This window comes from Lepeophtheirus salmonis, chromosome 6 (genome assembly GCF_016086655.4).
Source record: "Lepeophtheirus salmonis chromosome 6, UVic_Lsal_1.4, whole genome shotgun sequence".
NCBI lineage: Eukaryota > Metazoa > Arthropoda > Copepoda > Siphonostomatoida > Caligidae > Lepeophtheirus > Lepeophtheirus salmonis.
This window is the reverse complement of record NC_052136.2, coordinates 56,568,588-56,592,630: the sequence shown is the minus strand read 5'-3', so window position 1 is coordinate 56,592,630 and position 24,043 is coordinate 56,568,588. Positions and strand designations below refer to the sequence as shown.

The following is a 24,043-nucleotide window of genomic DNA, read 5'->3' as shown; positions in this document are numbered from 1 at the left end:
ATTATCATTTTCTAATTAAATATTCAATTCACTGGTTTTCATTTGAATTCTTCGTAATTATTTATGTATGTATAATGTGTATATTCAAAAGAACTTGATGTCGTTTATGTATGCATACAAAATTATATAAATTTATTTAAGTTGAATACACATATTGACTATGAGTAATGGCACAATAAATTCCAGCTGTTTCATCATTCCAATATTTCAGTTATTGTTAATATCTAGGACCAAGTGGAAACTTGAAACTTATATACACTTGGAAAGAAAAGAGCCTGTTAGCCATTAATTATAAAAATAACAAAACTCTTATTTAATTTTTTTCTAATACATACCCAGTGTCAAATTGATTTATTATATTCGTCCACTATTGTATCACATATGGGGAAAGCCTCTTGCAAAATGAGTTGCATGTATTACGAATGAAGGTAGGGTCCATAAGCTTCACGGCTTTAACGTTCCGGTGACAGATGCTAGAGGCCCTCATATCGATGTGCGTTCAGGAAGATAAGGCGAAGGGATTCACATCCTGACTGTATTAGTGACAAATTATCTTGTCCTAGAAATTAATGTTGTTAGCTAAGACGGTCTGAGTAATTTTTGCAATGTGAGCAGGGACCCTATCTTGCTAAAATACAACATTGCCGTCGGGAAAATTTGGCTTGACCAAGGGGGAGGTTTGGCCTTTAAAATGTCGATTTCAATGGCTACTGCGAGTCTGTAACCCCCTAATAAAGGAAGGTGTTTGAGGGCATCGGCATTAATGATATGATTTTCTCCATAGCACTCAGTCCCCTCTTTGGTAACGTTGGGGTATATCCTCTTCTTAACATTGTAGATGGCCGATTCCCGTCAGCCTGGCCACCTCTGTTGGAGTGTGAACCACTCAAAGAATAGTTTATACCTTAAGCCTTGAATCTCGCTACGATGACATTTCTCGTTTGTTTTCAGAAATTCAAGAAGCAGCAGGTGCTCGAGATACACGGCTCCCTATGCAGACAGTTCATATTTCTGTACAAAAAAAAAACCTCTCAAATTAATAAAATACAAGTGTGTAAGTTTCAAGTTTCCACCCGGTATGTAAATGTGTACACAATATATTTACAAATTTTATGTAAATTCAATAATATACATTATTCTTATTCTTTTTTGGTAGAAAAAAGAAGCGAGGAACATGCCCAGATGTGGCAAAGATATTTTATAGAGCTGATGAATAAATAAGTTTAATAATTATATCATATCATATCGGGTATTGTCCAAAACGAAAATAGGGATAGCAAAGGCTTAACAAAAGTTGCGTCTTGACAATAAAAATGAACGTAGATTAACAGATTTTGGGGGGCCACCCGCCTTTTCCAATCAAATTTCCGAATGAATTAAAACTTTTTTATGATGCGTCATAAGAAAAAAAGTATTTTTTTTTTTTAAACATGTGTATTATCATATAATGAAGGTCTTATTTGATTAAAAAAATTGTCAACGTATTTTGCAAGGGTGCAAATACTTCTGTGCACACTGTCTAATAAAGAAGAACAACCCCATTTTGCCCTTTTTTGAAGGAAAATACTATTTAAATACTAGTAGTTTTATGAAAAAATTCAAAAATTATAATCATTCTTTTTTTAGAAATCCTAATAAATTTGTTTTTCCCCTGTTATGCCTTTATTTTTATTTTTGTGAATGGGGCCAAGGGGGTTTCATTTTGTATGAATTTATTGATAGGTTACTAGAGGGTGAACCCAGCTTTGCCCTCAGTAATTAGGCATTGGCTAAAAGACAAATTTTGCTCCTCAGTGTTACTCTCTCTTTTTCATAAGCAGATTTACACGTAACTACTCAATACTTGTATCAATTCATACGTGCTCTGTCCTCAAAAACGAATGAATAATAATAAGAGTTTGATAAAACAAAAATTAAGATGTTGGGATGACTGATGAGTCAAAATTCAAAATTCATTTGAACATACCAGCCTTTATATTTAATTTAAATCTTAAAATGTACTAAAAAAGGACTTGAATTATGATATACATCAGAGGCCAATAACAAAACAAGCAGAAACATTGCTATTACGACTACATTATTACTTTTGGTATCAAAAACATATATATGATTTACATCAGGGTGTACTATATACAGTACAGGGGTGACACGTTTTGATTTATTCAGACATTTACATATTCGTACAGACAGGCAAACTTTTGTTTGTCTGAGTTGTCTTGGCCACTGGAGACGACTATTTGTGCTATATTCTTGTGTATTTCCAAAAAGCAAGCTCTGAACGTTGATTTGATTAAATTCAAATAAATTGAGGTATTGTGCAAATAATTTTATTCTTCAATAAAGAATAGGGCAACGATTAAAAATCCAGATGCTATCGTAACAGATCAATCATAACTATATTAATTATGATCATTATAAATTAATTTTTTTTAGCCAGAGGTTTCCTTTCAATGATTATACTTTCTAGAAACTTTTAACATAAATATGTAGACTTTTTTATGGAGATTCTATGAAATATTATAACAAAATATGGAGGGAAAAAGTAAGTATGTAGTTTCAATAAGAAAAAAAAGAGATCCAAACATTGAGGATACTTTGAAAACCTCGTAAATTTATGATTAAACAAGATCAAACTGTCTATTAGAGCAGTTTGAATTTAAACTTTTTTTCATCGCTACCTATATACAGGATTATTAATTGATATATCTGGACAAAATTCAATTGATAATAAGCACTGAGTTTACATCAGAGTGTCTCAATTAAGATGTTGCAGTCTTGTGTTTAATATTCTTCCGATTTTTTATCAAAATAAAGACTTGGAGCAAACCAAAAGCTCCACTGTCATTAAACTCGCACGCGCAGGCCATGGAGGAGTAGGTATCATCAAGCTCACAGCATACGCTAGGAGCACTGTCTACAACCGTGACCACTGATCCATCCTCGAATCAGACAACACTGTCCAGGAGGAACAGTATGTCTCGCAGCACCATCCAAATGGTATTGGGGGGACCTTGGTATGATCTCCTACAAGTTGTCTGTGCGTCATCCGCTGACTGAGAAATAGAAGGAGGTCAGGTTGGCCCATTGCAAAACTCTCCTCTCTAGGCTCTAGACATCCAATGCACGTCACACCATCATTTTCTCAGATGAGAAATTTTTTAACTATTGAACGCAAAAGGAACTCTTGAAATGACAGATGGCTCTCCACATCCAAAGACAATGTCCCTATGTCTACAAGTCCAGGAACTTCAGCTCCATCATGGTCTTGGTCGTCATCACCAGCACAGGGAAGGTCCTGCCATCCTTCCTTTTCATGAAGGGAGAAAAGGTCAATTATAATGTGAAAATGAGTGCTTGAAGTCCACTGTGCTTCCCTGGGTAGGCAAACATCCTTGAGCTCTACGTGAGGTAACAGGACACTGCCCCCTGTCACATGTCCAAGATCAGCCAAGAGTTCATCAGGACCAACTTTTATGATTTCTTGCCCCCAAGACCTGGCCCTCCAACTCTCCCGATTGCAATCTGTTGGATTACTTCGTCTATGGAAAGTTGAAAAGGTAGGTGTGAAATTTAAGCAAAAAATTTTGTGAGGACATTTATTTAAAAAAATCATTTGAATATAGTGGTTAGCGCAGCTTTAATTCAATATATAAGCCTTCATACGAGGCTTAAGCCCCATGCATGCCTTGACTGTATTCAGGGTCATGCGTGAACTACTCATTCTTGATAGAAGCTTCTAGAGACTGGACACTCCCGTGAGGAGTAGCATACACCCTCTCCTCAGACCTCCCTAGATAGAGTAGTCCAAGGGTTTCATGTCTGGGGAGGAGGAACCACATGTTGAGCTCCCAAAAGTACGAAAGGTTATCTCTCAGAAAGGTCTGGGTCTGAGGGGATCTATGATACGGAGCTCCGTCTTGAATGAAGACAAAGTTGTCCACGAAATTATTTCTGGTCCAAGATGCCACTTTCTTATCCAGAAGTTTGATATAAGCATCTGCATTGAGCCACTCCTTCCCTTCCAAAAAATGGGAGGGCAGACTTTCGTCTGTGTTGGCCACAACGCCCAAGACCATAGTGGCAGTGAATAAGTCTCTGGCACCATAAACAGTGATATGGCTGCACCCGAGCTCCGTGGATATAAACATGGGGGGCATGCCGTATGAGAAAAGATTTAAAATTTTACTCCTTTGTAGCTCAATTTTACTCGTTCTCATTTGTTTTGTTTTTAATTTAGGCGAACCTTTACATTATGAATCTTTAGTCCCAAAACCTATCTTTTACTGAGTTTGAAGACAATCGGCGAATAAGTTTACGATTGATTAAAATTTTAATTAAGTGTATCACTACCCTGCATTTTTTTCTTCAAATACTAGGTATCTAGTTCTGAATATTATATTACTCAAGAGCATGTATATATTATGTATTAAAATATATATGTTTCTTTTGAGGGGAATTGTATCAGTTCCAAGAGATATGAATTTATTGTTTTGAACTATTTAGATGTTCATAAATTACCTATATATAAGATGTACATATACTGGGTGCGGCGAAAAAATATTTACACTTCTACATAAATCAAAGTTTTCATGAAGGAGGTAAAATTGTTCTGGTCAAACTTGGAGGACAACTTGCCTTTCTGGCCAAAGAAAATATGGCCCCCGTCTCACCAGATTCCAACTCATTGGACTTCACTTTTTGGGTTCATGTTGAGTCCAACAACTGCACAGTTCTTCACCCAAATATTAAAAACCTCAAGGACCTCGTCAACTAGCACTGAGATGCTATGTCTGTAGACTAAATCCACAATGAGTGCAAGGCCTTTCATGGCCGCCTGGAAGCTACATCGATGATTAGTGTAGCCAAAACATAAAAATAGTTATTTTTATTTTGTTGACATGCCCTATTACATCTGGTTGCTGAACATCTTTGACATCTGTACATCTTGATAAAATTCTAGATTGAAAGTGTAAAGATTTTTTCTCTGCACTCAGTAGTAGGGCGACTTGTTTTTCTTCTTTTTTTTCGAATTTCGATTACGGCTAGTTTGGAAAATTTGTCAATTGGTATGAAAATAACCTATGCAAACTTATTCCCATACAATGTTATGTTTTGTCAAACTTTGAAAGGAGACAAAAGTGATTGATTTTGTTAATAAATATTAAAATACAGCATTAAAAATTATTTTACAATAATTAATTATTATAGACGTTATTCTTATATATAAAAAAACATTTATAAGTTTTTTTAAAAGCTATTCTATACTAAAAAAATAGAATTTTAAATTTGCTTTCTGAAAATATAACAAAAAACTAGAAAATTGTCATAACTTTTTTCTCGTATTATGTTCCACAGCACAATTTTACAAAAAAAAAACTTTTGAGTCTAATATCTGCTACTCGTAAGTGAACTTTTGTTATTTAATTTCCTTTATGCCACATGAATATACTACTATTTAGAGAAATGGGTCTTCGACCAGTCCTTGATACTCCTCAATTCAAGACCATGGCCGTTGTGAACAATCAATTCACGGAGGTGACACTCAAGGACTACACCGGCAAATACGTGGTTCTACCCCTTGGACTTTAACTTCGTTTTCCCTGCCGAGATTATTACCTTTGGAAATCGGGTCGCAGATTTCTATAAAATGGGATGTGGGATCCTTAGCTGCTCCACTGGTTTCTATTTCTCAATCTCCACTGGACTCATCGTAAGGAGGAAGGACTTGGGAACATAGATATTCCCCTCATTGCATATAAGAACATGGAAATTTCTAGAGCTCAAGGAAGACGATGGAGTGTCCTTTAGAGTACTTTTCATGCTTGACAGCATTCATGGAAACACCGTCATATTACCATCAATGATCTTCCTATCGGAAGATTTGTAGACTACGAATTGTACAAGCCTTCCAATACACGGACAATCACGGTGAGGTTTGCTCTGCCCTACGGAAGCTAGGAAAGAATACATGAAACCAACAAGGAAAGTGTATTATCGAACCTCACTGCTGATGCTGAACAATCAAAAAAAACTAATACATTAGATCTCCCCAGTAGTTATTAGTTCCCTTACCAATCTGAGGATTTCTATCTTTCAATTCATTGGATGCGGCACTGCTACCGCGATCCACTTTTTAATTGTATCTGGTTAGTCAATGCACAAGGTCATTGATTGATTAAGTATACTGAATGTATTTGTATTCTCCTGTGTACTAATAATTATTAATAAATGAAATATACGACATTTTAATATATTAAAAATAACAAAAAAATACTAAACTTTTGAAACACTTTTTAAAGGTTAAACAAATGTATATATATCATAACAATTTTTCGTGAGAAAACTACTAAGGGTTTTTCTTATTTCATTATTTGATACAGATGTGCAGCCTAAAGATTACCTCGTAGGAGAATACAATTTTGTATAGTTAATTTTACTAAGATATGAAAATTTCCCAGAGTGGCTCTAGTAGAAATTCGAAAAAAGTTAAGAACCAAACTGTTGTAATTTATAGGTAGCTATAACATTACAATGGAATAATACTTTATGACAAAGGAAAGAATCAAGCTTCGTTTGACTAATATAACTTTCATTAAGACAGAGGATTTTACCCATTTAATACCTACAAACGTTCATGATAGGATTTACTTACAACAACAATAGATTATATTTTCTTTATTTTTAATATAAATATAGGGGCTTTTTTTTATAATCAATATTAATAAACAAATAAAAACACTTTTAACAATCAAACATTAATTAATAGGTATATGTGACATACAAAAATTTATAATAATAACATAATCATCTCTCTTTTTCACAAGGGAGTTGGTAGAAGTTTTTATGGTATTCTAGCTTGATTCGAATGCACATATTCGGACTTACAGGAAATACGGGACATTTCATCAAAGAGCCGCGAATTAGGTAGCTGCATATGATGCGCGGGATGTTCCTCTCGGAAGTTGATACTCTTTTTTTAAACGAATATAGAGAATGGAAACTGCAACTCCAAAGGTCACTGATACAAATGTTAAAATACCCACAACAACAGTAAAGAAATTAGAGGATAAACATGTCGAGTCCTTGGCCCTTGTTGATTCTTAAAAGGAAATTTAATAAATTAACAATCAATTTGGAGTTGATTCAATCTTACGATCTGAGTCTCCTAATTCACTCTCTGTTTCATTTATCTTCTCATTTTCATCCCGACTCTGAAGTACATGAATAGCTTGAAACAAATTGAATCTCTCTGAGAGGCTTGAATTATTGTTTGTTGACTCTTCACTGAGTATGATGCTTTCCTGATCGATTTCCTCTTCCAGAGCCCTTTTCCTTCGAAGATGATTTCCATTTAAGTTTTTCCAATTGCAGGATTGAGTCTAATAATGAAAATAATGGTAAGTATTTTTAATAATTTATTGTATTGATGCTGCTATTTTTCAAGCATGAAGGAGATAATTAATGAGGCAAATCATCCTGGTGGTGACTTATTTTGCAAATATTCCAGTATAGTTCGTGGAATTACACTGAAACGATACTAAAAGTATCTGAAAATACATTTTCCACAAAATCATGGATTATTTGTGTTTATATTATTTCAAATAGAGCTTTCACGAATAAAATCCAAAGTTATATTCAACCTTATTTGGCTGTTTATTCCCATTTTTTTAACAATATTTTGTCCATTAGTACATTTTTAAAGCACATTCATTTTAAAAGATATTTTTCCACCCCACAATTTTTTTGACATACGTAAATCATGCGCTTCATTTTTGAGAGGCTTTTATTTGCAAAACTATGAAAATGACATACTTAAACATGATTAGTTAAAAAAGGTATATTAAAGGTAATAGAACAAGGAAATCAGAATAACGTAAGAAAGAATGGGGGTAGTTGATAAGAAATCCAGTACTCATTACATATAACTTAGTAAGTAAAAGTAATCACTTTTTACTTTTTTTTTTTTTTTTCACTTTCTGCATATATACATTGATATATATGCAGTACGCATCAATTTCAAAATATAGTTCACGTCATTTTAGCTTTTTATTTGGTTTAGTGTTGGCAGTTTTTGTCAGGCTGCTCACTAGGGCAGTTTGTTTTGTACTTTGATTATGGCCAGTTGGGAAAAGTTGTAATATGGAAAAAAAATATATATACAAAATTTTAATTTCTTACGATATCATCTTTAGGTAGCGCATTTAGTTCAAAGATTAAAAGGAGGCAAAAGTTCTTTATTTCGTCAATAAATATTAAAATACAAAAATGTGCGTAGGTTGCACCTCAGTCGTTCCTAGAGAAGGAAATATACAGTATGTGTATAGAATTTAAAAAATATTCCTACGTCAGATGTAGTAAATGTAGAATTAGTATCGTATAACAATACAAATTTACAAAGGTAAATTTCATATCATATGACAACTATACCGTACTATCCGTATTCGTATTTACGAAAAAAGTTGAAATTTAAACCAGTCTATTTCCTAAAAGATTGATGGTGTTTGTTAATATTGTAGCTATCTAAATAACTAATAATAGAAAATAATAGTGTTTATTTTGTAAAATGGAAAAAAAAATAGGTTAATCAAAATATATATTATTTCAATTGTGATTATTTAATAATTTCCAACTCTTTCAACATGTAAGATTCCGCTGATGTTTCCTGCTTTTAACAAATTAGAAAGGTGATAATATTTTTCTCTTATCTAACTGTATTAAATGTTTCAATTTGTGCCCAACAAGGTGTTCAACTAGCTCCCATTCTATTTTAAATAAAATAAATCACTTAATATTTGATCATAAATATAATAATAATTTTATATTATAAATGGGCTTGTGAATTTAAGCTAATATTTTAATTTAAGAAAAAAATAGCTCCAAGATTTTAAATTCAGGAAATAGTTCCATTTTGGGAGTGGATGTACAGGACCATTCTAATTTATCACAGAACAGAACTAACTGAGGATTAATCTACAAAATAATGGATTACTTTAAAAAAATTGGTAGGAAATGGAAATTTGTCAAATTGCCCTCTTGTCAACAAGTGCTGCGATAAATGTGGCATTTGATGAAAAATTACTTTTAAGTACTCAATAAAAATCAGGACGAATATAATTTGTAAATTTACAAATATACCCTTAAATCCTTTTTATAATTTTATAAGGAGAAAAACTTTTCATTGAAGTAATATTTTTTTCTTCTTCAAATCACTGATTAATAATTACCTACTTAGGATGTCTTATGATGCAAAGTTATACTAAAACCACACTTAACAACAGGGTTGTTTAATTTGTAAAAAAAATTGCAATTTGACAGATTTAAATGAAATATTCTCTAAAAAGGTTTTTTTCATATGTTGCATATGCGCATCAAAAAACATTTAAGGATTAAAAACTGATCAATAAAGTATAAAATAAAATGTGAAAGTGCTTTAAACATGAGTTTAAAGAAGAATTCAATTGCCATGAAAAAGATTTACTCTGTTAAATGAAATTTTTGATCCTTGTTTTTAATAGTTTAATCAAAAATATATTTGCATCTTCATTTCTTATATATTTCTGCACGTAGGGAGTTTAATTCAGCTGAATTATAGTACTGTCTACTTGGTACCCACTGACTATCTTTCTTCTTTTTTATTTTAGTTGTTTGTCAAATGGAGTAATTGTAATAAATATAAGTAATCATTGTAGTATTACAATTACTCCATTTGACATAAGAATTGTCGTTGAAGTCCATATAGTGATGAAAAAGTGTATATTTTGGGCATGTTAAAAAAAATAAACAGACAATCTATATCGTAACTCTCCCAATTTAAAAAATGTTTCTGAGGAGATTAGCTTTAACAGAGGAGGAGGGGGAGAAGGAAATGAACAAGGTAAGAATTACTCCGATGTCGATCCCAAATTCTACTCCGAGTCCAACATGGACTTACAGCTATAACTCAACAACAAATCCCCAAAGTTACGCTCTGTCTTTTATGAGTAGACAGGAACGGTCAATCAGGTTTTGAATATAATTGAATCTATTTAGGAAAGGAAGTTTATGACACAGGAATTAAATAATAACGACAATTGCTAAGGAAAAGAAAAAGTATTTTCTTCAGATTACCAATTACGAAAAAATCGGGCCAGTTTTAAAAATATATACGATTTTCATCACTATATATAGTCAATCATTCGTGAAGGAAAATTAATGTGTACGGTTATGCTTTACATTAGTCGTCATAACATTCCCTTCTTCTGAGCAAAAAGAAAATGCATTCTACAGTTTACTTATTATAAAAAACAGGCCTGCAAAAAAAGTTACACGATTTACATGACTGTACATAATAATATTTTCTTCCCCAGGAGCGAGCGAGTATTGAACCTATGCACATTGAGTTCAAGAGAATAATTTCTCCCAAGCGCGTTGTCCATTAAACTAAATTACTCTATTAAATAAATTCAGCTTACCGGACATTTTCCGTGACACATCCGTATATCACACTCAATGTAGAGAGCTGGAGTTCCAGTGAACCGAAACGTTTTCATGTGTGCATAAATTACAGTTTCATACATGGCATTGTTCATACCCCAGTTTCCCTGAAACAAGAGTTAATTATGTAATCAAATATGGTATGAGGGTGCTAATTAGCTATACATAGAGGTTCATTTCTAACTATTAAGGCGTAGTCTCGTTATTTTCTAGAAATTGTCATAGGAAAATGATTTTTAATACTTATTTTATATATGTTGATCTACTATGCCTTTCATTTTTAAAATTAGAAGGTTTTATAGCAAAACCAAATAGGTGATTACAAAGCCAAATGTGTTCTCACAAAACCTCCTATTTTCAAGGAATAACTTTTTAAATTAAAATATTCTTAAAATCATGAGATTACGACTTGAGAGGACGCTTAAATAGATAGACAAAACACATTGTCATGTCTTCTTACCTGAAACCTGGAAATCAGTTTTTCATCTACAGGACATCCATGATGATCAATAAGCTGAATCTTTTTATTGGCGCCGTTATGAGCATAACAATCATTCACAAGGATGTCAAATCCATCATATTCTGATCTCATATAAATGAGTAATGTAAGAGGATCCCCTACATGAACAGGTCCAGTGATGCGATGTCCCGATGTTCCATATCCTTGACGGATTTCCATGTGGCACTCTGGAGGGTTGAGAGAGAAATGTACGGGATCTGCTGTGTTGACTCTAGATAGGGAACAAAATATGGATTTGAAGTATATAAACATGTGAGCTCATTTTGATGGGAAGGAAAGCTTGGGATGTATAAAATTATTGGGCAATGAACAACTGTTTATTTCTTTTAGATAATATATTACTATCATGTAAAGAAATGTAGAAATATGATTAATTATACATCGTATGATTTATTACTCTAGGCATACATCTGTAATGGGGTTTTTTCGGAGGAAATTGAGTTCCCCCTTATGGGCAACGCAAAATATGTTTATTTATGTACTTCTTGTCTTTACTTAGATCGATTTATTGATGAATCTATTAATGAAATAGAGGAGAAGAGGTCTTTCGTAAAGATCAAAATAACTAATGATTCATGTTCATTAAAAATGAAACAAATTATTTATCTATTAAATCGGTTAATAGTATGAAATGTTTGGTACAATGTGCGGAAGCAAAGATCCATCAGGCATCAAAACTTAATAAATTCCAAACAAATTAGCGTAAGGCAATTCAATATACATTTTTTGAAAGAAAAGTATTCATTTTTACGTCATTCAATATTTTTGCAACAAGGTCAGATTTGTGATGTCGTCGAAGAAATGTTAAGTAATTGATTTACTCCATGCAAGAGTTCCTGTTTGTGAGGTGCTCAAGATTGTGGAAGTGAACAGGTCCACTGTATGAGGATTAGGAAAACATTTGGGGATGATGGCAGGTATGAACAGCAACATGGGAGTGGAGACGACAGCATAAAGTGATCGGAGGAGTTTATGAGTGCCTTGGGAGACAGTATTGAGGCAACTCCTCAAACCTCGATGCACATGCTCGCAAAAAAGAACAAATTTAGTGAAAGGACGATAAAGAATGCTGTGAAAGACAGTGGCTTCAATTATGTGGGGTAGCAGGACTCTACCCAAGCATAGGAACCCCAAGCATGGTGCAGAGAGAATATAGCCAATTTCTGGACCTGGACAATGTGCTCTCCTTCCTTACCAGATCTGAACCCACTCAGCTATGGGATTTGGGGGTCATTGAGGCCAAGGTCCGTGTTGTCCTGCACATAAATAGTGCTGAGCAGAAGGTATCCTTTGATCGGGGATGGATGAATATATCTGATGAGTATGTCATCATAGTCTGCCATATTTTAGAGCAATCGTTTATGGATTCTATAAGGGTTTAACACAAAAAGAAATTGTAGGTTATATAGTATATTTTTTAATCAACTTTATAAACAGTTTTTAGAGTGAAAAATCAAAGTACCTTTGTAATGTACATATATTTGGGTATTTTTATAGCATTATGTCAGGTTTTCTATATCTCAATAGCAAATATATTCCTACAAATACGTTTCTAGAGGTTGCATAGAGTAGAGCACCTATATTTAGATTTCCAAAAAAAGAGGTAATTTAGAGACAATTATTGTCAATGTTTCAAGGAATTTATGGCTAATATTTTGGATATAATAAAATTTAAGCATAAAATATTGGAGTTTTTTTTTGTTTTTTTCGAAAAATATAATTTCAATCTTGTCAAAAAAATATATTTTTTACCATTTTACTTTTATTAGGTATAAATTCCAATGTTTGTGCGACAAAAAAAAACGGAAATTTCATGAATGAATTTGAAAATGAAGATAAGTAGTCCGATCAAGACAGAATGTAAAAAATGACTATTTAAAAGAAAATGGTTGGTTACCAAATATTATTTTTTTATTCAAACTAACACAAATATTTTTCAGTGATCAAAAAACAAATAACACATTTTCTGATAGTTTAAAGTGTGTTTTTTCAACTAATGAGAACGTAATAATTAACTTAAAAAAACAAAACAAATACTGGCATCGGTTAAGAGATATGACAAAAATCACAAATGATATTATCAATTATCATTTTTCATACTTTTATCCCAAAAAAACATCACCAACATATATATTTCTTTGTGTTCTGTATATTTGTCAACTGGTCACGTTAAGTACTTATTCCTGTTGTGAACGTTGAGTTCAAGAACTCAAAATATTTTTTTTAAGCTATGAATATCCGTTCTATTAAATAGACAATATCAGTTGAAAGGTGTGGAATAACTGTCTAACTACCAGTGAGTTTTTGGTTTTTTATTTCTCTTATAGAATGTGTTCATATGACGTCCGCACTATGAATATCTGTCATTCTGAGGGCCATAACAATCAAATTTTATAAGAACAACAATTATTTGTTAAAAATTTAACATTAAAGCCAATATATTAGTATTTGCGAGGATAATATATTTTTCTATAGTAATGAGTCTACTTTTATCGTACATAATCCAGGGTAACACTCATTTTGTACAAATGAATTCGAGCCAAAAAAAGAAAATTTATCATTGAACGCAAATTACATAACTGATCTCAGTTTTTTCTTTCAGTCATCTGAATTTGGAAATATCTGTGATTATAGTAATTTGGGAGTAAAATTAAGATTAATAAAACATAGATAAAAGTGTTTCTTAATGATTAGAAAGTGTTTCTATTGATTCTGCCTCTTGTTTTGAAATCGATATATTTCCATTTTTCGACTGAAAAATGATAAAACTCTTCTTTAGGCCCTTATAACTTATTCATAACACATAGTGATGAGGAATATCATAGCTTATATGCTAGAAAATATTCATTGTTTAATTTAAACAAATTATATATCTAAAAATATGCATCTCCAATCATTTTTAATCCTAGTATCTCTTACCCCAGGAAGGAGTCCACTCCACCCCTTAATGAGGTCTGGTAATTTTCTTCAGATACCTTCTGCTCCCTTCATCCTTCGTGGAATTTGGAATCCGAATGTGAACATATCCTGAGATGGATGATTAGTTAGAAGTATCTTCCTTCAATTTCTTCGATCTTCCTTTTACAGGGCATGACGTCATTAAATTAGTATCAAAATCAGAAAAAATATGATGATAATATTGATTATTTGCTAGTACATCCCACATAAAAAAATGGAATCACTTAAAAAAATACAAAATGGAACTGGTGAAGAAATTGTAAACTATAATGTTGAACTATATATTTGTGTGCATCTTTACCAAAAATTGTTGGATAATTCCAATTTGTATAAATTATTTGCTGTCTAAATAAAGGTTAAAAAAAATTGAACAAAAATCATTGAGAATCATATTTTTAAAATGTATATATATTTTTTAGATTAAACATTGAATAATTTTCTATAATATTAAAATTTATAATCTTTTTATTAAATTAAAATATTAATTTATAAACATATGAAAAGTATTTGTCTAAAATTGTCCTAAGCAACAAAAAAAAAGAGCAAAAAATTAGGAAAATTGCATAATCCGTGTATAGCGCGCATCCTTTATTTTACATTTTCAGAAAGGAAAGATAATTTTTTTCTTATTTTATCATCTCTTTTTGCTCCATAGAGTAGCTTTAGAAAACCACTCTAGTAATGTTTCTTATAGGTTTATTAATGCAAAATAATGATAAAGGCTCTATATTAATCTTCCTATCAAACTTTGAACAATGTGTTATATATAAAGATGACATCATAGTAAAATGAAATTTTGCATAGTTTATTTCCTTAACACATCACAACTTTCCCGAAGTGACAGATATGGAATTTCAAAAAAAAGTTGAAAACAAACCCCCCCTAATGGTCAAATAAAACCCTATTTCAAATTATAATTAAAAAGTTGGCATTCAATTATCTCAAGTGAGCAATCAATTACCTCCTATTTTCCTTTTTGAATCATGAAGGTAGAACTAACAAAGTTAGTTTTATTAATAAATTATTTTTCATATGATAGATAAACTATTAAAATATCATTTAATGTGCATTTAAGTGCTTTAAAAAGCAGGGAAGAAAGAAATATTATCTACATACATACATATGAAAAACTTTTTCCTTTACCATAAATTGATAAGTTCTTTTTGATTACCTAAAAACTTATTTTAACTTTTATATCTATATATGTATGTAAATGTAATTTACGAATTTCTTTGCATAAAATTATTAGTTTTCCTCCTCATTTAAAGAATAAAAATCGTGACAAGAGATTGAAACATCATTACATTTTACTTATATAGATAAAGTCACTTTTCTTAGAATTAATCAAGTACTTATTTATATGGAGTTATGAAAAGAAAACGGCATACGGTAAATCATTTTATGAACTTCAATTCGCTAATTAAACGGCTAAATCAGTCATTTCCAATTGCATCGTCAAGGCCTACACAGCATTTACTTAAATAAAAAATTAAGTATAGGATGTGTTATATGTCCCAAGATATTAAAATGGCTATATGACTCATCAGAGATGAGATCACTGCTCTATAAGTTGAATGCGGACTCTCATTACCCCTTCCTATTTCTTGACAAACTAAGGGTTATTTTTTATATTTTACAATTAGTAGAAATAAATAGTTCCAGTGGGGTCACCAACCTCTTTTTAGGGGGATTGACCCCCCAAAAATGTTGTACTTCAATAATGTATTTTAAGACGAAGAAATCTAAGCTTGTACAATTTCTTATACAAGTTGCAACATGTACAGACATCTCAACTTGTGACTCAAGGGTGAGACATAAGTCTTAGGACAGAAAATTTAACTTCATATTTCTCCTAGACGGGTGCATTTTTAATTAGTTTGTTGCGTATGATTTACGCAACTTCTATCTTTGTTTGTTGTAAAACAATTTTTTTTTCATTCATAAACATGTTGTTCATTCTCAAAGAACGACATCATGAATCCGAAGCGCCCCATCATTTTGCTTCATTTTTAAGGGAAGACTCTGAAAGACCTCAATGTGTCCAAGTCATTGGTCCACTACACGATCAAGTGGTACAAGGAGACCCAGAGTGTCGATGACAGGTCCAAGAGTGGCTGCCCAAGGTCCAAGAACACACCCAGGTTTATAGAGCCAATGAGTTTGAAGAATACTTCCATGAAAAAGATGGCTCATGAAGCAGGTGTGTCTCAAAAACATACGTAGGGTGTTCAAATAGGACCTCCTGAGGATGAAGGCGCATTGTCTACAGAAGCAACAGCTTCTCAGTGAGGCCACAATGGTCAAGAAGCTGACCAGGGCGAAGTTGCTAATGAAATTCATCAATTATTTATGCACGTTTAACAGTATGGATAATTATTGGGGCTAAGCCCCCTCCCTCCAATTATGGAAGCTAAAAACGCTCTAGATAATTGAATAAAACAAATTTCTGCTAAAAGTCTAAAGGAACTTAAAGAATTTTATATTTTAGTAAATGATTATTCTGATAAAAATTATTCTATCTCCTTAAAACATTCAATACAAGATTGTTTTAATTCGTTTCCCTGTTTCATTTCATAATTATTCTACTCTAACCAAGGGCTTCAACAGGGTTATATTTTGAAGAAGACTTGGTTTTTTTTATTTTTGTGTAAAAAAATCAAAAAAATTTGGAAATAATTTCAATATTACACAACTGTTCACAAAAAAATTATTTTTTGGGAAAAAAAATTTAGAGATCCTTAATTATTCGCAGAAAATTAATTTTTTTAGAAGAAAATATCAAAAATCCACAGCTATTTACATAAATTTTTTGATAATATACAATATCAGTTTTTTGGGGAAAAAAATTAAAACTTAATAGCTATTCATAGAATTTTTTTTTAATTCCAAAATCCACACCGATTCACAAAATATATTATTTTTGGGGGAAAAAATCAGAAATCCATAGCTATCAATGAAATTAATTATTTTTTAGATATTAAATATTTTGCTGAGCTGCATAATTTGCCGGTATAACAAAAAAATTTCAAGTAAAATTATAGATTCTTTTATTTTTTGAGGGGGGGGGGATATAGCCCCTCCAGCTTAGACACTGCGGACGCCCCAGCTAAATGAAATACGGAATTGGACTTGACAGAATTGTGTAATGAATGTATCAAAGAAAAATAAAGTTTAATTTATTTTACATAATCAGAATATTAATTAATTTCATTATTATTTTTTCGATACAAAGAAAGAAAAATTTTAATATGTATTATAGAGACAAAGGGATTAATTGCAGTTTAAATATACTGCATATTTAACATAATTGGTTAGTATTCATTATTTACTTAGTTATTTAATTTCAGAACTTTTATACAGCAACCCCTGTATTACTTATGTATTAATCATTCAATAAGAAAATTAGAAACTACAAGGAAGATTTCAATTAAAATCGACCTTTTGAAAGGCAATTTTTTTTTTTTGTATAATTTGTATTAAATACTTCATTCTCTAATTTCAGAAACGATATGAAACAGTTGAAAATCGTTAAACTTCCAAAAAATATTCTTCATTTTACTAGATTTATTTTGTTAGACACATAGTTTAGGATTTGTAATTCAGTAAACGTAATAAATCATAAATCCTTCATAAGCTGGAATGTATGTATATATCAATTGTTAAACACTTTAAATTTCATGTACAAGGTGTGTTCAAAAAGTAAGATGACTTTATATTTGTAGAAAAAAATATTTATTTTTCCCTCAATATTTATGTGATCCCCTTGAAAGTCATTCCCCTTAAGCCAATGCTTTTTCCGATCCTAGAAGCACTTCTCATAAGCACTTTTTGGAACAGCATTGAGGTCATCCAACGATGCAAGGATAAAAAAAACACATAGGGCCAAATCCGGTGAATTTGGTGGCTGAGGCATGATTATGATGTTGTTTTTGGCCAAAATATATATCACAAGAAAAGATCAAAATAAAGAAGTTTCGGAACAAACTTCGCTGACATTGGTCTTCTGCTCAGAACATTCTAAAAAAATTATGGGACTATCTAAACGATATGTTAATATCCTCAGCAACTTCTCTGATTGAAATGTTATTCACTGCTTCAACATTTTCATCTGTTATTGACGTGCTTAGGCGTCCAGATTGATGTTTGTCATTCGAATCTTCCCGAGCTAGTACCACCTGTAAACATTTTTTTTTTTTACTCAGAACATTTTCACCGTGCACAACAGTCATCATTTCAAGTGTTTTGGAGCACTTAATTTCATTTTTTTAAAGAATATTTCATAGAAATTCTGTGATCCATCTTTTTCAATAGCAAAACATCGTCAAACACGCAAATACATACTTCTAACTCTTATGCCTTTCACAAGCAAACTAAACATGTGATATATCTGAAACAGTAAATATATGTTCGTGCCAAGTGAGCCAACATAGAAATATTAAAAAATAAACCATACCAAATGTACCTTGCCCGAGACATTTGAAAAGGCATCTTACTTTTTAACAAACCTCTTATACAGTTCTTTTACATATAAACATGGCATTGACATATAATTATACTACTAAAGCTAATTTTTTTAAAGACTCGAGGAATAAAGTTTTTTGCAGGTATTCCAAGACTGGAATTTTGTTACTTAGTGTTTTGATTAGCAAATGTGTAAAAAAGACTTACTCAACGTCGAGGAAAGGAAAGGTCACCGTCTTCCAGAAGTCGTATCCATATTCGCAGGTTACTTTAAAATGTTCATCCCATTCTTCTTCAATCAATGGACTGTATTGAATTGTCACCGTGTTCCACATGACATTTTTCTAATAATAATAGATTGAATAAATAATCCGTCAAGATATATTCTGAATGAATAAAGAAACTAAATGAAGCAACTGCATTATTGGCTCAAATTTTACTAACTATTTTATAAGTGATAAGAGTGATCAAGTTCTGTAAATGCAGTTGTAAAAAAACGTACTCTCAAATCAACTAGGCTGGGGGTATTATATATCACAAAAAAACACAAAATATAATAGTAATTAGAGAACAATTGAGAATTATATAGCAAGTAAGTTACAAAGGCTCTCAAATCAAAAGAAACTGCTGACTTTTAAAAACCAAGAAGCTATTTTTTGTGTAATATGTTAAAAAAGTGCGACAACAGCGACCTTGATCAGTCTAAGTAGAAGTTGTCAATGGCAATAAAATTATTCAAAAAGATTGTTTTCATAATTAAAAAAATTGATAATTCGGGACAGAGGGGTGACCATTACCAGCCCTTCATTCAAATTATATTACGGAACCTATATTTTGTTATGCCATTCAAAAAAGTATAAGTATTCCCAGATAACCACCCATATGAAAAATTTCTACTCATAGGCTGTGTTGATCTCAATATGACCCAATGAATCAAAGTTTACACTCACAGTGGGCTCTGTGTTTTTATATGTCGTATCTCTCTTCTTCTTGTGATCAGAGCCTCCCAAGGTTCCACATCTATTCAATTGAATATAGAACTCATAAATTGAATCTCCTGTTCCATTCACATAAATGCAGTTGGTGTCATAGGCGTAGCCAGCAGAGTAAATCAGGCCTGTAAAACTAGAATTGAATTGAACACGGAGTTTCATGATATCATCACTACATTCGGCCTCCATGTCTGGTATATATATAAAAACAATTAAATGGGATAATGACGAAAATGTGAGTACTTACGACTAACTCGTGGCATGACGCGTTGCTTGGGTGGAAAGTAACCCGTTTTGACTCCTTTTGAATGAACTTTGTCAAAGCTAGATGAGGATGAAGAGCTTGTCAGACTACTGATGGGCTGAAAAAGTGTTAATTTGTGTTAATGTAGTTATTTTAATAGTAGGCTTGAGAAATATGGATGGTTGGTGATGGCTAAATCTATAAATGAGGTGTTGTTTCAATCCAAAGTATGTAAAACAATATTTAAAAAATAAAAACCACCGATTAAATTTGGTGGCTCAATATGTAAAATAATAAATTCCGGTTGTATTTATATTTTTAGTTTCCTTTTTAAATTTTATGGAAAAAAAACATGTTTTTTTTCGATTTTCAAGGTTCTTACACAAAATGATCAAGTTGATTCACTGCATAAATATTACTTTAATGTAATGCATAAGTTGTTTTTTTAGAATAAGATGTAATAGGCATGATATAAACATATACAAATGTATTATTGTACATTAGGGTGGTTTGCTTTTCAACTTTTTTCGAATTTTGATTAAGATTACTTTGGAAAATTTGGGATTTGGTAAGTAAATAACCATTGCAAAATTTCATCTTTGGGTAGCACATCTAGTTCAAAGTTTGAAAAAAATGTTAATATACACCATAAATAATTATTTTGCAGTAATTAATTATGAAAGACATTATTCGAACCTATCAGAAAAATTAATAGAGTTTTTTTCTAAAGCTAATCTTCCTTTCTGAAAATATAAGAAAAGGATGCGGCCTATACATGGTTCATCTAATTTTCCTAACTTTTTTCTGATTTTTTTTTTTTTTTGTTCCATAGGACAGTTGATAATAAAATCCATTTGACAATTTTATAGGTTGAATAAATATCTATCAAAATTATATTATTTATGCAAAATAACTAAAAATGTATGTTTAGTATCTATATTAACTAAATAAAGAGTGTTTGCTTTTTTTTAATAATTTGATGCAGATGTACGACAAAAAGATGACCTAGTAATGCAATTTTGCAAGGGTAATTTTCCTATCATTTGATCATTTTTCCGGACTAGCAACTAAACTTGAAAATCAAACCGTTCTATTCTACATATATTTGTTACATGTTATTTTTAAATTGAAAAACCATAAAACCATTTTATAAATTAAGACAATTTCTGTTCGTATATCTAGTATTATATATTTGTTTTCTGTTGGAATAATGATGGAACTATAAATTGCGTCATATTATGCTTGTTCGTCAATCCATGAGTCTTTTCTAGAATGAATAATCCATCATGCCTTATAATAATTACTAACGGAACAGTTTGATTAACCATTCTTCTATTCAAATTGTTGACGTGTTTTTTTTTATTGTACTTATTATATTATTTGTATTACCTATTTTGTTTCTAGTTCAAATTCATTCTGTTTTGAAATTTTGGGGGATGATTCCATCCTTTTTCCAACAGAAAACAACCATTTAATGCGTTTTATAGTAATACACATTACATATTTTAATTAAAAAGTTCCAAGGGAATAAGTTATTTTAGCCAAAAATATCAAAAACGAACAATATATATATTATATATTAAGTCAAAATATCCTTGAGGAAAAATGTTCTATTGTGAAATGGTTTACACCAAAATAGTTTGCTTATATATGTACCCGAACAGACACAAACCAGTTATTATAGGCACAACACTAATTCATAGGTACATACTTTGATTTATACAAATGATTTAATTATTCCAATGTATACAGTACAATGTATTCATGTTTGTACATACAGCATATTATTATTGTTGAATTTTATATTAAGGAAGAGTAGATATACAATACAACTTATTTATGTTTTTTAAGGAAAATAGAATATAACTTGAATTAAGTCAAGGTTACCATATTTTTTTTTTAACGCTACGCTTCTCTTTGATAAGAATCTGCTAAAAAAAATTGTAATTCTGTCAAAACAATGAACATTCGCTACATTTAATTCAAACAACAGATAATAGAACTTGAATAATTATTATTGCTATAGTTGAATCAGTTATAATCAAAACCCTATTCCGATTCTGAATTCTTATGAAAGATTAGGGACAAGGAGATAGATACCTTCGACATATTGCAACTTATACGTCTATTGTAAAAAAAAAAGTCTTTGTTTGAATCATTTTCTATTCAAGGGTTTTTCTTTGAACGTGGAGGATCGTTGTAAAATCCTTCTAAATTTACATGTTTATCTATCTCTTTCTATATTTTATAAATACTTTATCAAGATTTCTCTAAATATATATTAAGTACCTAAAGTAAGATGGAATACAATTAGTATGTACACTTCAAACATATAGGTACAATAAAAATACTTCCTTATTACTAGAGTCGTATCAGGTCATAAAAAAAAATATTTATATAAACATGCATGTCAAGTCAAATATGTCTTAAGTGAGACATTTCTACACTTAGACATCATGCTCCAGTGCTTCATGTGCTGCTAATACATAATAATCATGCAAGTTCTTGAAGGATGTGGAGCTTTATTGATTTGTGAAAGACAAATCACCTGAGAAAACGTGTCTTTATTTTTCCAAAACTCTGTGTCTAAATCCTTGACAGTATCGTCTTCTCCAGAATGGTCATTTGTATATTCATAACGAATGATTCTCTGGGAGTTCCCTTGTAGCCCTTCGTTATTTTCCAGTGGTAGGACTTTTGGGGGTACAATGTTGTTGCTGTTACTAAGGGAAGAGTCGAGAAGAAGATCTGAGGGATATGCGTTATCCTCTGGAATGTTATCTATGTTAAAACTATCTGTTGTAGGGGATGAGGATGTGGCATAAAGAGGTGTTCCACTCCCAATTTCGTCATAATCGTTTGTGAGATGGCGGCTTCTAAAAATACTTCCATAGATTGGGAATGAGGTTGGAGGGATATAGGGCATTAGAGTAGAGGGGAGAACGAGGTCTCTTGCGATGTAAGTTTTGGATATATTGATGGGCTTTGTTTGAGCATTTCTTTTCTTGATATGATGATCCTTGGGTTTTTTTAAGACAAGCATTTACATAATTTACAACATTTTGACAATGAATTTAAAACGGATTATAATATTTTTTTTAGAATAATATTGAATGAAAAGAGCGCATAGGGCAGGGGTACTCAAATATATCTCAAAAGACAAAAAAAAGTTTTATGGGAAGTAAAGATCTATCATATATATAAGTATCAATAGATATTTGGTGGATTGGTTAGTGACAGAGCTACATATTGAATACTCCTGCCATAGTGATATTAATTTACAGATGTTTGCAAAAATTTATACAACTCAAAAAGTATTTTTTTAATAATTTTGATACAAAATAAAAACAACTTACCGAGTTGAGGCTGCTCACAATTGTGGGAGGAGTGTTTGGACTACGAAAAAGATGATCATATGAGGATCTCCGGACTCCTTTTCCTAGAGGGCCACCTTTGAAATATACCTAAAGTATATTTAATCATTATAGTCACGAGAAAAAAACAAAAGTTAACAAATAATTATACTTATCAAAATATTCAATTTCATGTCTAATTCTAGTATAACTTTACATACTAATCACAAGTCCATAATTAAATTTTTGTATAAAATCTGTATTTTGAGAATTTTTGATTTGATTATTTTTACCTTTTTTATACATAGGCATGAGTCAACTCTACGCTAAAAAACAAAATCAGTAATCCACATGAAATCCACTCTCTGCAAAGTTATATGTTTATTACAATATGGGTTTATATCTCATCTGAAGTCCTTCAAACTTAAGAAAATACAAATTCTGGATATAAACCTACCATTGTAAGGATTTTATATAGAAAGGAATAACGCATCAAATTAAATTTTTTATATGTGTAGTTGATCATTTAATGATTTATCTTTTTACCTCAAATACTTTTTTCTGGTGAAAAATGTTTCATAGAAATAACATAAGGAAAGAAAAAAAAGATTTTTGAATTTTTTTTTTCTTCCCCGAATTAATAATTACATACTTAGAATGTTTTCTGATGCAGAGTTATTCTAAAATATACTCACACTTACCAATAGGGGTATTTAATATTTAAAAAAGTTACAATTTGACAAATTTTAGTTAAATATAAAATAAAAAGGTGTTTTTGGTATGTAGAATATGTGCAACAAAAAGTAGTGAAGGGTTAGGTCGTGCCTCATTCACAAATAAGTAGTTGGTTTTGTATTAAAAAATAAAATGAATATATGGGTATTATAATTAGGGTGTCTGCTTTTTGGATTCAAAAAAGAGGATATGTGGCTTAGAAGCAAGTGGGGTAGATATTTTGAATTGTCCATTTAAGAATAAAGTATTATTGATTAGTGTATTTGATTTTTTAGTATGTTTTTTTTTTTTTTTTTTATGCAAATGA

At 31.2% G+C, this 24,043-nt stretch overlaps 1 protein-coding gene and 1 pseudogene across 2 annotated transcripts in view; one reads left to right on the top strand and one right to left on the bottom strand.

Annotated features, from left to right (window-relative positions):
- The first annotated feature begins 5,463 nt into the window (after positions 1 to 5,463).
- On the top strand, positions 5,464 to 6,063 carry LOC121120101 (peroxiredoxin-2-like; annotated as a pseudogene).
- Positions 6,064 to 6,649: 586 nt separating this feature from the next.
- The window catches only part of LOC121120597 (uncharacterized), a 33,602-nt gene continuing 16,208 nt past the window's right edge, over positions 6,650 to 24,043 (bottom strand). Inside the window, exons 3-11 of one of the 2 annotated variants that reach the window (XM_040715472.2) lie at positions 23,005 to 23,112; positions 22,197 to 22,667; positions 19,652 to 19,766; positions 19,363 to 19,595; positions 18,620 to 18,756; positions 10,934 to 11,204; positions 10,452 to 10,580; positions 7,154 to 7,379; positions 6,650 to 7,099 (exon numbers count right to left, since the gene is read on the bottom strand). In XM_040715472.2, the coding sequence (XP_040571406.1) occupies positions 6,921 to 7,099; positions 7,154 to 7,379; positions 10,452 to 10,580; positions 10,934 to 11,204; positions 18,620 to 18,756; positions 19,363 to 19,595; positions 19,652 to 19,766; positions 22,197 to 22,667; positions 23,005 to 23,112 (1,869 nt within the window). In that variant the 3' untranslated portion in view covers positions 6,650 to 6,920. The remainder of the gene's footprint in view (positions 7,100 to 7,153; positions 7,380 to 10,451; positions 10,581 to 10,933; positions 11,205 to 18,619; positions 18,757 to 19,362; positions 19,596 to 19,651; positions 19,767 to 22,196; positions 22,668 to 23,004; positions 23,113 to 24,043) is intronic. The other variant, XM_040715473.2, reaches the window with a different exon arrangement.